The sequence below is a fragment of the Nyctereutes procyonoides genome, unplaced genomic scaffold (assembly GCF_905146905.1).
Source record: "Nyctereutes procyonoides isolate TBG_1078 unplaced genomic scaffold, NYPRO_anot_genome, whole genome shotgun sequence".
Lineage (NCBI taxonomy): Eukaryota > Metazoa > Chordata > Mammalia > Carnivora > Canidae > Nyctereutes > Nyctereutes procyonoides.
Window position 1 is genome coordinate 7580488 of NW_026575034.1, and position 16504 is coordinate 7596991.

At 37.3% G+C, this 16504-nt stretch overlaps 2 protein-coding genes across 4 annotated transcripts in view; both read right to left on the bottom strand.

Moving 5' to 3' along the window:
* The window catches only part of NELL1 (neural EGFL like 1), an 814467-nt gene that overhangs the window by 271586 nt on the left and 526377 nt on the right, over positions 1–16504 (bottom strand). The window lies entirely within an intron of this gene.
* LOC129504971 (isocitrate dehydrogenase [NAD] subunit gamma, mitochondrial-like) lies at positions 3208–4371 on the bottom strand. The gene has a single exon (XM_055317882.1). The coding sequence runs from the start codon at positions 4369–4371 to the stop codon at positions 3208–3210; it is 1164 nt and encodes a 387-aa protein (XP_055173857.1).

Below are 16504 nucleotides of genomic sequence, written 5' to 3' on the forward strand. Positions count from 1 at the left end.
CATAGTCTTCCTGCCCCAGGTTCTGAGGTTATAGTGATAAACAACTCCATCATTCCTGTAGCCAAGGAACACACTGTATAGTGAGGCTGATGGGAAGGAAAGCATGTGATAATAACCAGAGAGATGCACACTAGGTAGGAATATACAGGGACCTCTGGGAGAACGGGGAGAGCTATTCCTCACAATCTCAACAGGGAATGGGAAGAGAGTTAGCCAAGGAAGCTTCCCAAACATGGAAATGATTAAGTTTAATATTTTAAGATGAAAAGATCATCTCCTGAAGGGGAGACGAACCAAGACCATACACAAAGACCTGATCTAGAAGGGACATATGGCTTTTTATCAATGAATTGTCTGCACGCTTTGGAGCGCCACATTCTGTTGTTACTAGGGTGAAGAGAAGGGATGGAAATCATAAACCTGGAGAAGAATAGAGATCTCAGAACATGGGAGGTCTCTCTTGCTATTCTCAGTTGACCTTCTTTCTTTTTTTTTTTAAGATATTATTTATTTATTCATGAGAGACCCAGAGAGAGAGGTAGAGACACAGGCAGAGGGAGGAGAAGCAGGCTCCATGCAAGGAGCCCTATATGGGACTCGGTCCCAGGACCCTAGGGCCACACCCAGAGCTGATGACAGACACTCAGCCGCTGAGCCACCTAGGCATCCCATCAGTTGACCTTCTCTTAAGGCCAAAGGGAAGCTGCTGAATGTGAGATTTTAAATAGGGAAATGACATGATCCTATTTTCCTTCAGGACAGATCTTATTGAGGGCATTTCAGAAAATAGATTTAAGGGAGCTAAACTATAGGCAGGACACAAGTTAGAAATAACAGAAATTGGTAAATTACTAATGATGCAAAAGGGTAATGAGAAAGGAGTGGTCAGAGACTAAGAAGATAGGTAACTGGATTCAAGAAATAAAAAAGGAGAGAAACAAGGAGACTTGTTGGGTAAGCAGGTGTGATTTGTTCCCCTTGCTGAATGTGAGTTATAAACCCATGACGTTAATTAAGCAACTTATCCAGTAAGTTCTACTGACGGTAATTAACTAATATAATTTGCTCGGCTCTCTTCAGAATTATCTTTTAGAATGGTATATAACAGATAATAATGAGAAATTTCTAAACACAGCAAGCATTTATCATGTGACAGATATAGTACTATCAGTTCTGTGTGTTCTCACTCAGAATGACCCAATGACCCAATGAACCCAATGTTCCCAATGACCCTATGAGGTAGGTACAGTGATTATCTCATTTTCTATTTAAGAACTATGAGGCAGTGCTATGCTGGCCATTCATTTTTGGGGTGATTCAGTAACTATATATTGTTTTGTCTGTATCAGGCACTATGTTAGAGGCTATGCAGGACAGGGAAATAGATTATATGGCATTTTCCCTAGAAAGGCTCATCACTAAGGAGGAAAAATCTAACACTGATAAATGGAATATTCCAGGATAGTGTAATACATGCCATCACAGCAGTCTGGATGAAGAACTATGGGAAGACCACCTTCGACACGGAGGGAAACTGCAACTCAAATGTTCCTATTGGCATAAACTCTCATTGTCAAGAGTTATAGTGTGCATGAATTCAGTTGTGCCAAGAACAAATTCCCCTAGTCATGAGAGAAAGAGGTACAGAGTGGATGATGTGTGTTAAGGTAGTATGGGGTTGTGTGGTGATGGAAGTGGGAGGACTTCAAACCAAAATCCATCCCTTGGTTCCGCTCGTGAAACCATGCATGTGGTGCAGGTCTAGATCTGCCCAGAGCAAGGCCCCATGCAAGCCACGGGCAGCCCTGGCCAACGACATGTCTAATGTCCACTACAAGAATACCACAATATTCTATAACTTATCCCTGCTAGTCTTGCTCTTAAAGAAATACTTTTAGATGAGTAGATATAGTCACTTCCTCCTCAAACTAAATCCCCTCAAACTAGCTTTTGGTTTTCCAAATCCTAACCCTGATTTCATTCATAATGAGCAAAATACAATAAGGTAGCATGAGAAGGCATCAGCCTTTAGAAACCATGAGGAATTTTTCAAGTCTGAAAGTCCACAGTCTCTGACTTGTGGTTCACAAATCACAACAGGATCCAAAGATTAAAGCTGAGACATAAAAGTTACCCAGATAGTTTTAAGGATTCAGTGTTTCTCCATCTCACTTTTATCTGCAGGCCATTCTTACAAATAAAACCACTGAATGTTTGAACAATCATTCTTTTTATTTCCCACTTGAGTAATGTCTGAGCCCTAATAAAATTATCATTTTTGTTTGTATATTTCCCAACGATGACCTTGAAAATACTGTAAATAAAATATATTGTAATAAAACAACAGTAAACACTTAAATTAGTTCAGTGCTTCTCGTTTTCTTATGCACACCCTTTCCTTAAAAAGGAGATTAAGAGAAAGCAAACCATTACGGACTGTGAAGCAGTCAACATGGAGCTTCCATACCATGGTTACCTCTGCAGAGTGGAGAACTATGGGCCCTATATCTGTTAACTGGAGATTTGAACTCTAGACTCTTGAGCCCAACTGGAAGGAATTTCAGAATGCCCTTTCCAGGAGAGCTGCGGTGCTCAGGGATGTCCTAGTGTGAAAAATTACACCAGTGAAAATTCTTTCAGAATATACACACAAGCATGGGAAATGATGAGATATGTAGGAGGAAGTAAAGTATTTGGTACTAGCTCAGCTTTATGGTACCTTATTTATTATTAAGGCAACAATGTATATTTTGTAGGCAAATTTTATTGTACTAATTAACTCATTAACAACCTCTAGAGAGAAGCCAGACTTCTCTGCAGGCTGATATGCTGAATTTTAATGACCCAGATAAAGAGAAAATCAGCGTTCCAGGTTGTGAGAAAAGCCCCAGGACTCTACAAACAGCTCTGATTTATTCAATGCATCATATCACAGGGACATGTGAGCTGTGGATTACAATAGAGAATAATTCCTCAGTACACTCACAATACAATAGATTTGACTAATTTAAACAAGTGATGCATATGGCATTTTAGCTTAATAGACATTTTAACTTAATAGAAAAAAATCAGATTTACTTCTCCCGTCTCTTCAGAGTTGGAGCAGAAGATAGTTTATTCCAGAAGCCACATTAGCCGAGCTGGCTGGAGTTTCTGAGAAGGGTAAGGTAAAGAGTGGGAGGGACTTGGGGGGATAGCTCAGCCTATTTAATTGACAGTATTGATGTGGTCGATTATATTATGAATGAAGTCCAATGTGGTACTCTGGCCTCCAATGTCTGGAGTATGGACATTTTTGTTCTCCATAGATGCCAAGACTGCAGCGCGAATGGAGGTGGCATAGGAGTGGAGCTGGAGGTAGTCCAGCATAATACAGCTTGCTAGCAGCATGGCCGTAGGGTTGGCTATATTCTTATTGGCTAAATTTCTGGCCGATTGCCTTGAAGCTGTTTCAAACACTGCGTGTGTATGGCCATAGTTCGCACCAGGCACAAGGCCTGCTCCCCCAACCAATCCTGTGCAGATACTGTTGACAACGTTGCCATAAAGGTTGGGCATCACCATTACATCAAACTGCTGAGGCCGGGATACTAGCTGCATGGTGGTGTTATCCACAATCATGCCCTCGAAGGTGAGCTGAGGATAGTGGGACGCCACTTCCCTGCAACACTGCAGGAAGAGCCCATCTCCCAGTTTCATGATGTTAGCCTTGTGCACAACCGTCACTTTCTTGCGCTCCATCTCCTGGGCCAGCTGGAAGGCATATTGGGCAATGCGGAAAGACTTGGCCTTGGTAATAATCTTTAGGCTCTCAATCACTCCTGTCACACTCTCGTGCTCCAGGTTGCTGTATTCACCCTCTGTGTTTTCCCGAACAACTAAGATGTCTACATCCTTGTGCCGGGTCTCCACGCCTGGCAGACTTTTAAAATGGATGACATTGGCATAGAGATCTAGGGTGGTGCGAAACATGTTGTTGCGGCATTTGTGAGATGGTGGCAGGTTGTGGTCGGTTTCAAGGTTGCCCTTCAAAGCCACACGGTTTCGACGGACTGCCATGATGGCATTGTGAATGTCCTCTTCACAAGAAGTACAGTTAACGACCACCTCCTCAAAGTCTACAGGCACACACGCATGTCTGAACACAGTCTTGACATGCAGCATGAGTTCAGGCCCAATGCCATCCCCAGGAATCATAGTCACAGTGTGTCGCCCACCATACTTGGCTGATGGAGGAATACTGTACTTAAAAGAGAAGCTCCTTGGGGAGGTGTCATGGCCAAATAAAATCTCCCAAGAATGGCAGAGGTTACAAGGTCGCAACATGGACTTCACGCAGCAACTTGCAGCTGTCAGTATCTTCAGTGCCATGATCATTAAGTAGAGAGTAATTTATGGAAAAGTATACATTCTTCCTCTTGTTTTTACCTGGCTTCTTTTGGTAGAATTCTAGATCCATAATCTTGCATAGGTCACAACTGCCTCTCCTTCCTTCTATTCTTTTTTGACATTCTACTGCAGTGAGAGAGACAGTGCTAGCCGAGAAGAGATGTGATGTATCATACAAGAAAATGTATTTATTCAATGTGCTTAAGCTCTGCGTGATATACTTTTCAAAAATTGCCTTTATATCTTTGAGCAGTTTTAGGTTCATGAAAACTGAATGCCTGGTACAGAAATTTCACAGACAGCACCTATATCCCAAAATCCTCCCCAAAATACTGCACCAGAGTGGTATATTTGTTACAACTGATGAACCCCCATTGACACAACATTTTCACCCAAAGCCCACAGTTTTTTTTTTTTTAGATTTTTATTTATTTATTCATGAGACACACACAGAGAGAGGCAGAGACACAGGCGGAGGGAGAAGCAGGCTCCATGCAGGGAGCCCGATGTGGGACTCAATCCTGGGACTCCAGGATTACACCCTGGGCTGAAGGCAGGTGCTAAACCACTGAGCCATTCAGGGATCCCCAAAGCCCACAGTTTAAATCAGAGTTCACTCCTGGTGTAGTACTTTCTGAGTTTGGACAAATATATAATGGGGTATACACACCACTAGAGTATCATACAGTGTAGTTTCACAGCCCTAAAATCTGCTCTGCTTTGCCTACATATCACTCCCTCTGCCCTAGCCCCTGGGAACCACTGACCTTTTCAGTTTTTCCATAGTTCTGCATTTCCCAGGATGTCATAAAATTGAAATCACACTGTAGGTAGTAGCCTCTTCAGATTGGCTTCACTGATTTAGTAACATGCATTTACATGACTTAGTAACATGTCTTTTTGGACTGATATCTCATTTCTTTTTAGCACAGAATAATATTCCAATGTCTGGATGTTCCACGGTTTATATATTCACCTACTGAAGGACATCTTGGTTGTTTCCAGGTTTTGGTAATTATAAATAAAGCTGCTATAAACATACATGTACAGGTTTTGTGTGGATGGAAGTTTGCTTATTCAAGTAAGTAACAAGGAGCGTAACTTCTGGATCCTAAGGCAAAAGTATGATTAGTTTTGCCAGAAACTGTTTCACTGCCCTCTAAAGTGGTTGTACCATTTTGCATTCCCACCAGCGGTTAATGAAAATTCCCAGGGTTCTACAACCATAGAATTTGTCAGTGTTTCAGGTTTGAGTGATACGCATAGGCGTTTATTGGTATCTCGTCTTAATTTGCGTTTCCCTGAGGACATATAATGTTGAGTGTCTTTCTCATATGCTTATTTGCCAGCTTCTTTGATCTGACTAGTTTTTAGTCCATTTTTTAATTGGGTGGTTTGTTTTCCTATTGTTGAGTTTTAAGAGTTCTTTCTATATTTTGGATGATAGTCTTTTATCAGATATGCCTTTCGCAAATGATTTCCCCAATCTGTGGTTTGTCTTCTCATTCTCCTGACATCATATTTTCTAGAGCAGAAGTCTTTAATGAAGTCTATCTCATTAATTATTTCTTTCATGGATCCTGCCTTTGGTGTTCTATCTAAAAAGTCATTGCCATACCCAAGGTCATCTAGATTTTCTCCATTATATTCTAGGCGTTTTATAGTTTTGTATATTACCTATAAGGCTATGATCCATTTTGATTTAATTTTAGTGATGGATTTAAAGTCTGTGTCTAGATTAATTTTTTGCATGTGCATATCCAGTTGTTCCAGCACCCTCTATTAAAAACTATCTTTGCTCTATTATTTTGCTTTTTGCTCCTTTGCCAAAGTTGACTATTTGTATGGGTCCATTTCTGGGCTCCCTATTTATTCTCTTCCATTGCTTTATTCATCCGTTCTGTCAATAACACTATCTTGATTACTGTAGCTTTTTTAGTAAGTCTTAAAGTTGAAGACTGTCAGTTTTCCAGTTTTTCTCTTCTCCTTAAACATTGTGTTGGCTCTGTGGGTTGCCTCTTCATATACACTTTGGAATCAGTTTGTTGATAACCACAAAATAACTTTGAGATTTTGATTGATTTTGGATTGAATCTATACATCAAGCTAGGAAGACAAGATACCTTGATAACATTAAGCATCCTATGCATGAATAGAAAGCATCTCCATTTATTTAGGTCTTCCTTTGATTTTATTCATCAGAGTTTTATAGTTTTCTTCATATAGATGTTGCACATATTTTTATTTATACCTAAGTATTTCATTTTAGGGAATACTAGCATAAATGATAGTGAAGTTTTAAATTCCACTTATTCATTACTTGTATATAGGAAAACAGCTGACTCTTCTGTATTAACTTTATATCCTGCAATCTTGTTACAATCACTTATTAGATCCAGTAGTTTCTGCTGATTCTTTTGTATTTTCTACATAGATAATCTTTATCTGCAAACAATAGTTTTATTTCTTCTCTTTTAATTTGTATACCTTTAATTTCCTTTCCTGTTTTACTGTATTGGCTAGGAATTCCAGTGTAATATCGAAAAGGAGTGATAAGAAGAGAAATCCTTGCCTTGTACTTGATCTTTGTGGAAAAGTTTTGTCTTTATCAAAGTATGATGTTAGCTGCGGGTTGCATGTAGATATTCTTTGTCAATTAATGAAGTTGTCCTCTATTCCTAGTTTACTTAGAGCTTTTATCATGAAAGGGTGTTGAATTTTTTTCAAATGCTTTCCTGCATCTACTGACATGATCATGTGATATGTGATTTTTCTTTTTTTAGCCTATTCAAGTGATGGATCATATTAATTGATTTTTGATTGTTGAACCAGCACTGCATACCTAGGATAAATCTCAATTATGGTGTATAATTATTTTTATACACTGTTGGAGTCAATTTGCTAATATTCCTGAAGATTTTTCCATATATGAGAGATTGGTCTGGCATTTTCTGTTAAGTTCTTGTATGATTTTATTAGTAGGATAGTGTTGATCTTCTAGAATAAGTTACAGGTGTTTTCTCTGCATCCTCTGGAATATACTGTAGAGAATTGGTATACTTTATTTCCTAAATTGGTATATATCTTTCTTAAATGTGAACCCATTTGGGCCTGGTGATTTGTTTTGGAAGATTATTGATTCAATTTTAAAACAGTTGACTTTTAAAAGTCTTTTAAAACAGTCTACCTCAGGAAACTAGAAAGAGATGACCAAGTCTAAAGTAAGCAGAAAAAATATATTAAGATTGGAGTAACAATCTATGAAATTGAAAATAGAAGAAATCAGTAAAACTCAAAATAGGCTCTTTGCAAAGATCAATAAAATTTATAAGCCTTTAGAGAGGCTAAGAAAAAAGAGAAAGGATACAAATTACTAATATCAGAAATGAAAAAGGGACATTACTACAGATCCTATGGACATTAAAAAGGATAATAAAGGAATTTTATGTTTATGCCCACAAATTTGATAACCTAGATGAAATCAGCAATTCTTTGAAATAATTTGTCACAATTCACATAATAAGAAGCAGACTATCTGAATAAACCTTTTAAAGGTGTGAATGAAGAAGGAAGCAAGCCCTGAGGATGGGATTATAAAATGGATAGTGATTGAGATTTTAATAGCCAGGCTGATCCACAAATGTAATGGACAAGTGAAAAAGTTTTTAACCTCAGTGGAATAAAAGATATATGTTGTACAGGTAAAAGAATAATAAGAGTGCCATGGCTTCACATATTCAAGGGTAAGAGTTCAGTGAAGTCTAAGTGTAATGCTAAGGGAGTATTCAGGTTTAAGTCAGGGAGAGAGATAATATGACTTACATTTAAAAAAAAATATCCTTTGGAGGATTAACAGTAAGGTGGCTTGCCTGGTGGCAGGAAAGCCAACTGACAGCCTATCACTGTTGTTGTTCTCAAAAAATGATCCGCAGCCCAGCAGCAACAGGTTTATGACAAACTGGTTAGAAACGAAACTTTTTCGGACTATCCTTAGACTTATTAAATCAGGAAGTCTGGAGTTGAAACCCAACAATCTACGTTTTAATGATTCTTATACATACTTAAATTTGAGAATCACTGGGCTATGAAATGGTCTCAAGAAGAAATGATGACCAGTTAAAGGCAGTGAGCAAGGAGAGAAATACTTTCAGAGATATTGGAGATAAAAACTGGACTAGTGACCTGGGAGACACTGAATATTATCCTTAATGTCTTTAACAGACTGGGTGAATGCTATCATTTATAAAAATGTGCAACACTAGAAAAAGAGTAGTTGAGTGAGGGGAATAGGATAGAACGTGACTCAGTTTCAGATATGACATGCTTGGGGAGCCTGTAGCACCATCCACATAAAGATGCCCAGTGAGTGGTTTAATAAAGGAGTCTGCGGCTCCAGAGAAAAGATTTGGGTGATGACAGAAACTCAGAAGTTATCAACATACGGGAGAGAGTATATGATATAGCCTTGAACAGAAGTTTTCAACCTTTTTTCTGTTAGGAGAGATGATGAATGACATTCATATGAGAAACACTCCCAGGAGTATATTCAGATTTTAATAAAAACCAAACACATACACATATGAACAAAAGTAGTTGACCAAATAAAGCAAAGTACTCTCAAGCTATTTTCATAGGTCATATTTTCAAAAGGATTTTAATAGTAAATGATTAGTAAAATTATCTATTTGGTAATGTCAAAACGTCATTTTTTGAAAAAAAATACAATGAATCTAACATAAAAACTATGTAAAACTATATTTTAAAAATCTAATTCAGATCTCTACAAGTAATAAAAGTACATACTAATAAAGGAAAATAGCATTTTATAATAAAAAGTAGCTCACAGGGGATCCCTGGGTGGCGCAGCGGTTTGGCGCCTGCCTTTGGCCCAGGGCGCGATCCTGGAGACCTGGGATCGAATCCCGCGTCAGGCTCCCGGTGCATGGAGCCTGCTTCTCCCTCTGCCTGTGTCTCTGCCTCTCTCCTCCTCTCTCTCTCTCTCTCTCTCTCTCTCTCTCTCTCTCTGTGACTATCATAAATAAACTAAAAAAAAAATTTAAAAAAAAGTAGCTCACAATATTTATATTTATTCATGATGTTAATATAAGTGATATTGCACATCATTTAGCTAATCACATTGCCTTTTATTTGGAATTTGTAACTAGAACATATTCTCATTTCTATGCTATGCAGCGAGAGATGCATATGAATGTCTTCTTTAGCTCCCTCCATTATTAAAAATGTATCCACGGGTAAAATCAAGGAAACAAACTGTAAATAACAAACTATAAATCCCCAGTTTACAAATATCCTCTCAAAATTGCTATAACTATCACTGACATATCAGTAACCATAGGTCATATTTTCAGCACATATAAAATAGGCTATGAATTATAAGCAATTCACTTCCAGCTAATGCAAATTCCACCTTTCCCTACACAAGCAAGTGCACACTATTGAAACGCAAATGAGTTAGTGTGACTCCTTATAATGGTAACTCTGAGGAGAGTCCATTTTAAAAAGTAAATCATTTGTATGTGCTTGTTACTTAATGCTTTATGAATAAGGGAGTGATTTTGACACGTCATGATTGATTCTGACACTGTAATGTGTCACACAACTGAGGTCAAGAAGTACTAGGCTAGCAAGATGATTGTAGAGAGAGCACAGAAAAATGATGTGGACAAAACTAGAGACCATTAATATTTAAACTGTTAGAGAGGACTGGAGAAGTCATCTGGGATGGAAGAGGAGAATAGTAATAAAAGAATGTCACAGAAGCCAAGGGAAGTGAAATATGCAAGGAATGAGTGATCAACAGTGTCAAAATCTTGTTGACAGAGTAAGTAAAACTAGAAGTGGCAATGATGGAGTCATTGACAACCACCATTAGGCTGCACAGATTACTGATTGAGAGCATAGGCTCCAGAGCCAAACTGCCGATCATATAAGACCTTTTAGTTTTTGCAATATTCATGACCCCTTTTGGAACTTATATTCTAGTGAGAGTAGACAACAAAAAATACATGGCAGATAGATAAGCAAGCAACACATAAGTGGACCTTTAAATGTCAGAGGAAATGCTATGAAACAAATATAAAACCTGTTGCCTTCAAGGAGCTTACATTCTAGGCAGAGTTAAACAAAATACATTGAGTATTGAGATGGGTGTGGGGAGTTCACATTATTCATGAGGTATTTTGGTTTTGTCTGAAACAGTGAAGTTTATAGTCTAGTCATGAAATTGATGCTTATGAGACAACACCACCCTTTCTTAGAAGATAGGTGAAGACTTGAGATTACAAGTAAATTAGAAACATCTTTTACCTTCCCTTCTAACTAAACTTTACAGCCACGTGAACCCATCTATTAAATATTTTTCTGTTACCTAGGGCCTTGATTATGCCACTCTATATTCATTCTCCCTAGATAGGGGGTTTGCAGTCTTCCTAGAACTATTTACAAGTGTCATTACTATGCTTTCCTTCAACTGCTATGCATTTCAGAGGCTATCCTTTTAATCAGGTATGGTAAAAAATCTCTTTGGGCTAATGCTGATTGGATGTGTAAGTCAATGAAGTCCTCTCTGTTACATCTATCTCAATTTTTAGTTCAAACCAGACACAGACCACCTAACTGTTGACACCAGCTCAGGCAAGCATACACACAATCCCACTTTCAATTAGCCCAAAATCATAGCTCCTCTAAAGCACATTCTATGCTTGTTAAAACCATGTGACCCAATTTTTTTCAATAGGGTTATCATAATAACTACAGAATCTGGATATTAGAGGAGGCTTTCTGGTGCCGGCTAGATTAGCCAACTGGTTTATCTATGGTCAATATTACAAAGTAGATGTAATTATGCAAATCAAAAATGTTCTCAAATGGATTCCCTCCATTTCCTGCCTGCAAATGCCCTCCCTAAATTCAAGATGGAAAATGGCTTCTACTGGGTACCATATCCAAGACTGTGTCTTAAGTAATACTTTATCTCAATCTGAAAAATGCAATGAGTTAGGGGTTATTCTCATCGTGCTATAAATAAGGAAAGTGATATGACAGAAGGATTAATAATTCCTGTTAAATCAGAGGGAGATTCAAACTCACCCTTCTTCCACCTAAGCTACTTCATGCTGCTTTTCTCTGTGCTTTTTGTCCCCATGTGTCCCCTTCTCCTTCTGTTGCTCCCTCCCATCCCTGAGAAAGGAAGGAAGAGTCTCATACTAAAAACTCAATCACTGGGGCAGTCCGGGTGGCTCAGTGGTTTAGCACTGCCTTCAGCCCAGGGCCTGATCCTGAAGACCCGGATCGAGTCCCATGTCGGGTTCCCTATGTGGAGCCTGCTTCTCCCTCTGTCTGTGTCTCTGCCTCTCCCTCTGTGTGTCTCTCATGAATAAATAAATAAAATCTTTTAAAAAATAAAAATAAAAACTCAATCACCAAGATAGACTTTCAGGTATCTAACAGATAAATTAAAAATTATATAAAATTAAAAATACCCACAAATTTACAAGATTATTGGTTAAATACACACACACTGGCTCCTTCTTGAAATCCAATGAAGTTGTATTTAAGTTTTTGAGTCTTTAATATTGTATACCTGTAAGAGCAACAAGAATGATAGAAGAGAGGAAAAATTTAGGAAGCTGGAAAGCAAACGAGAAGTGATGATTGACTTTTTAGATTTGAAACAGTTGAATCCCACTCAGTGAAAAAAGCCAAGAAACAATTTATCTTTCATCAGAGAACCCAAAACGCTCAGAAACTGGCAAGAGCAACAGGTCAAGGTGAGTTGAAAGTCTCCTTAAGAAGTAGGTAGATACCCAGATCGTCTTCCCTCTCCTTCTTTACATGACTGCCACTCTACCAATTTAGGGAGAACATAGGGCATTTATGCTCTACACTGAGGAACACCATTCACAACCGAGTGCAAGTGCAAGCTCCATAGTGAACTCAGGGGAAAGAAGTTAAAATTTATAGAGTGAACAAAATGTTGAAATCTGTGCTTAGCCTCCCTGAGCAGGAGCTTTGAAGAGTATTTTCTAAGAAAACCAACTAAAAATAAAATAAAGATAATGACAATCAAGTGTTTACCAAAAGAACGGCCCAGATCACCTTATATTGAATTCCACTGTCAACCACTACATCCCTATTTGCACAAAACTTTCAATTAGTGTCTTTTCCCCCACTCATAAGTAGGAGTGAAAAGCCAGGCTCAAACCATGTGGGGGAAGCTTCTAGTATAAAAGACAGAAGCCAAAGGAAATCAATAAACAGAAACAATGAGGAAGATACAAGGACTCAATTAAGAGAACACTTCAAATAAGCCATCATTAATGTCTTCAGAAAAAGAACAGTACTGCATTCATGAAACAAAAACAATACGCTATGAAAAAAAGCATAGAAAAAGTGGTCTTAAAAAAAAGAAAAAAAAAAAGAAAAAGTGGTCTTGAAGTACAAAAAAAGACAATAGAAATGAAAAGCTCAGCAAAAGGGTGGAATACAAAGCAGCAGAAATCCTCAGCATCAGATGAAAATGATTAAATACATGGAAATCGGAAGGAAAATAAGACAACTGTATACCTAAGGAGTCCAGCAGCAAAACAACAGGTGTGCAAGAAAGAAGAGACCAAAGAAGTAGGGGTGAGAGTATAGACAAGTCAGAAAAGACAACTCAAGGAGACTTGAAAGTTTTGAATACCTAGATTGAAAAGGTCCACTGAGTGTCAGGCAGAATGAAGGAAAATTGTACACACCTATCATCAAGAAATTTAAAGCAAGATTTCAAAACAAAGGATAAAAAATAAGAAAGGAATTAGATTTCTCAAATTCCATAATGGAACCTAGAAGACAATGGAGAAATTTCCCCAAAATCCTGAGGCCAAAAAAAAAAAAAAAAATACGACTTAAAATGCAATACCTTTTCAAAGTATCAGGCAAGGATGGAGGTAAAATTATTTACTAGACATATACCTTTTGCTTATATGCCAGACAGTTTTCCAACCAAATTTTAAAGTATCAACTCATTTAGCAACAGAAAGTTTTCAGAGAAGCAAGGTCTCAAAAGTTTTTCTCCCATGTACCCTTTCTCATGTAATTAATGGAAAATGTGTTCCATCAAATCAGAGCAGTAAACCAAGAAAGAGTGCACATGATTTGGAGGAACAGGGGTTACCACTCCATGGAGATGCAAAGGGGATCTCCAGAATCATGGTGAAGGGAGATTCCCAGGACATGAGCTATGGGGCAAGCCTAGAAATCAACCAACCTTTGGGAGAAATTTATCTAAGAACATGAAAGTGTTAATGTCTTTAGGAATATTTATGAAACTGGTCAAGAGTTTGGGGATAAATTATGATAAATCTATAATAAATTAAGCAATAAAAATCTATGACTTCAATGATTGTTAATGACAGGGGAACAAAGATCTGTGCAACAAAGGAAACCAAGTACATTTGTTAATAATTCATCAGTAGCATGCACATACTCATCGTTACACAAACACAGTAATACTAATCTAATGAAAAGATGTGTTATAAGGTATATGAAAGACAGCCAAATCCCCATCCTATATGGTGAGAAGTCCATAAAAACTGTCAAAATTCGAATTATGAAGAAGTAGCAAAGAAACATGCTACCTAGAGATACGTATGAAAACACCAAAGGAATCTGTTAAAAGCACTGAAAGTGGCTGCCTCTAGGGACAGGAAGTTGGGAAGTCTTTCAAGGGGATTAATCATCTTTGAAAAGCCTTCTAGAACCATTTGGCTCTTTAAACCAAACGTATGTATACATTTCACAGAAATACAAATTGAGTTCTTAATGTCCATTAGATTTTTTTTTTCATTGAGGCAGCAAAGTACGAGGGTTAAAAATTAGCAGACTACTTGGGTTGTAATCATGGCTCTTTGATTTATATCTATTTGACCTTGGGAAAATTGCTTTTCAAAAAATCTCTCTGCTTCAGTTTCCTCTTTCATAAGTAAGGGTCATAATACTTTCTTCAGAGTTTTGTGAGGATTAAATACATGCAATTTGAACAGTGCCTAGTTCAAAGCATGTTTATAATCATTTTTTTATCTGTGCAAATACAGTATTTGAGGGCATTCTATCAGTCTAAATAATAAAAGAAATAAAACCAAAAGAGTATATCATTTCATTCCAACTCCATATTAGACTTATTGGCCCCAAATTATAATTCTAAAAATTCTAAGAACCTGAATTAACATTCTAAATGGCAAGTGATTAGGCAACCTCTTGATAACTGCATACAATTGATTATTATGGTCACTTCTTCAATGTCTATTCAATAAGGTATAGAAGGTTCTTTAATATTACATCCACTTAAAGAATATTTACATCCCTTAATATTCAAATCTTCTCTACTTAGCAACTTGAGAAATTGATGGAAAGAATTAATATATCTTCTAGGGGAAAATGAGTTAACTTTCATTTATAATTCTCCATTTACCAAAGAGAAATTATTTTAAAATCTGTCTTAATAGTTTGTGAGCACTGACTAATCTTTTAGTATTTTTAGGGCCAATATAAGTGTGAGTTAAAAGTCATTCATCTAAAGTATGTCAAGAAAAAGGGATGGGAATCCTCACAATAGCCCTCAAGACAGAATATCATTTTCCCTAATGTAGATGAGGACTCTATCTGCTGCATATTTATTAATCTGTTGCATTACCAGCTAGAAGACCGACAATTCTCCAGGAACTTAAAATATTTCTTTTCACCAAGCTGCAGTTTGGCATGAGATGTCAAAGATGAGAATGTGCATATGTAAGTGGTCGATGGAAGAGGAATGTTTTATATGGTTTTTGTCCCAAACTGCCAGATACTGTTAAAAATGAAATACATGTTTAAAAAACCAAATAATCCAATTTAAAAAATGGGCAGAGATCTGAATAGATATTTTTCCAAAGAAGACATACAGTGGTCTATAGCACAGGAAAAGGTGTTCAACATCATTCATCTTCAGAAAAATGCAAATCACACCCAGAATGAGAAATCATCTCACATCTGTTAGAATGCCTAGTATTGAAAAGACGAGAAATAACAAGTGTTAGTGAGGATGTGAAGAAATGAAAACCCTTGCACACTGTTGGGAGGAAGGTAAACTGTGGAAAATAGTACAGAAGTTCCTCAAAAATTTTTTAAAAAAAGGACTACCATACAATCCAGCAATTCCACTACTGGGTATTTATCCAAAGAAAACAAAAACACTAACTCAAAAAGATACATGCATCCCTAAATTCACTTAAGTATTATTTACAATAACCAAGACATGGAAGTAACCTAAGTGTCCATCAACAGATGAACGAAGACCACACACATACAGAAACAGTCATTAATACAGAGAAGAGGGGAGAAGTATGAGGGGTATGGGCAAAACAGATGAAAGACATTAAAAGGTGAAGACTTTGAGTTATAAGCCAAAGGGATATAAAGTACAGTGTAAGGAATGCAGTCAATAATATTGTGTTAACTTTCTATGATGCCAGGCAGTAATTAAACGTATTATTTCATAATGTATATAAATGCTAAATAACTACTTATGCATCTGAAACTAATATAATGTTGCATGTCAACTATACTTTGACTTAAAAAAATTGAAATACTCCAAAGCGCTCCACATATTTGAGTATCCCTGGTGCCAGCCACATAATCCTGGGTTCCTCCAGCCACATAAAGGGACCCCAGATGAAGACATTCTCATGATACTAGAGCAGCCTCATGGACAGTAATCTGTTTCCTGAGGCAGCCTACGATACTGCTCGTCAAATATAATTACAAGCAAAAGAATAGAAATCTATCACTTGTCTAGTATCTTGTTAACATGCCCCTAGTGAGCCAATGTGAAATGAATGTGGTAGAGTAGTCCACTTGAAAAAAACAAAAAACAAAAAACAAGGAGACATTGAAAATGGTGCTCATAAAGATCTGGGTGTCAGAAAGAATACTGTGATAAAACTAAGCAACTATTTCTACATGAATATATAACATGTCAGGTTTTCTAAAATCAAGTTTGGTCACAGGTGAGAGTGTTTTCTAATTACTTGTAGACTACTCAGGTACTGCTTGATAAAAAACATTTTGGGGAGTT

Excerpts from the sequence above, each read along its gene's own strand:
- LOC129504971 (XM_055317882.1), bottom strand. The coding sequence starts at position 4,371 with ATGGCACTGAAGATACTGACAGCTGCAAGTTGCTGCGTGAAGTCCATG.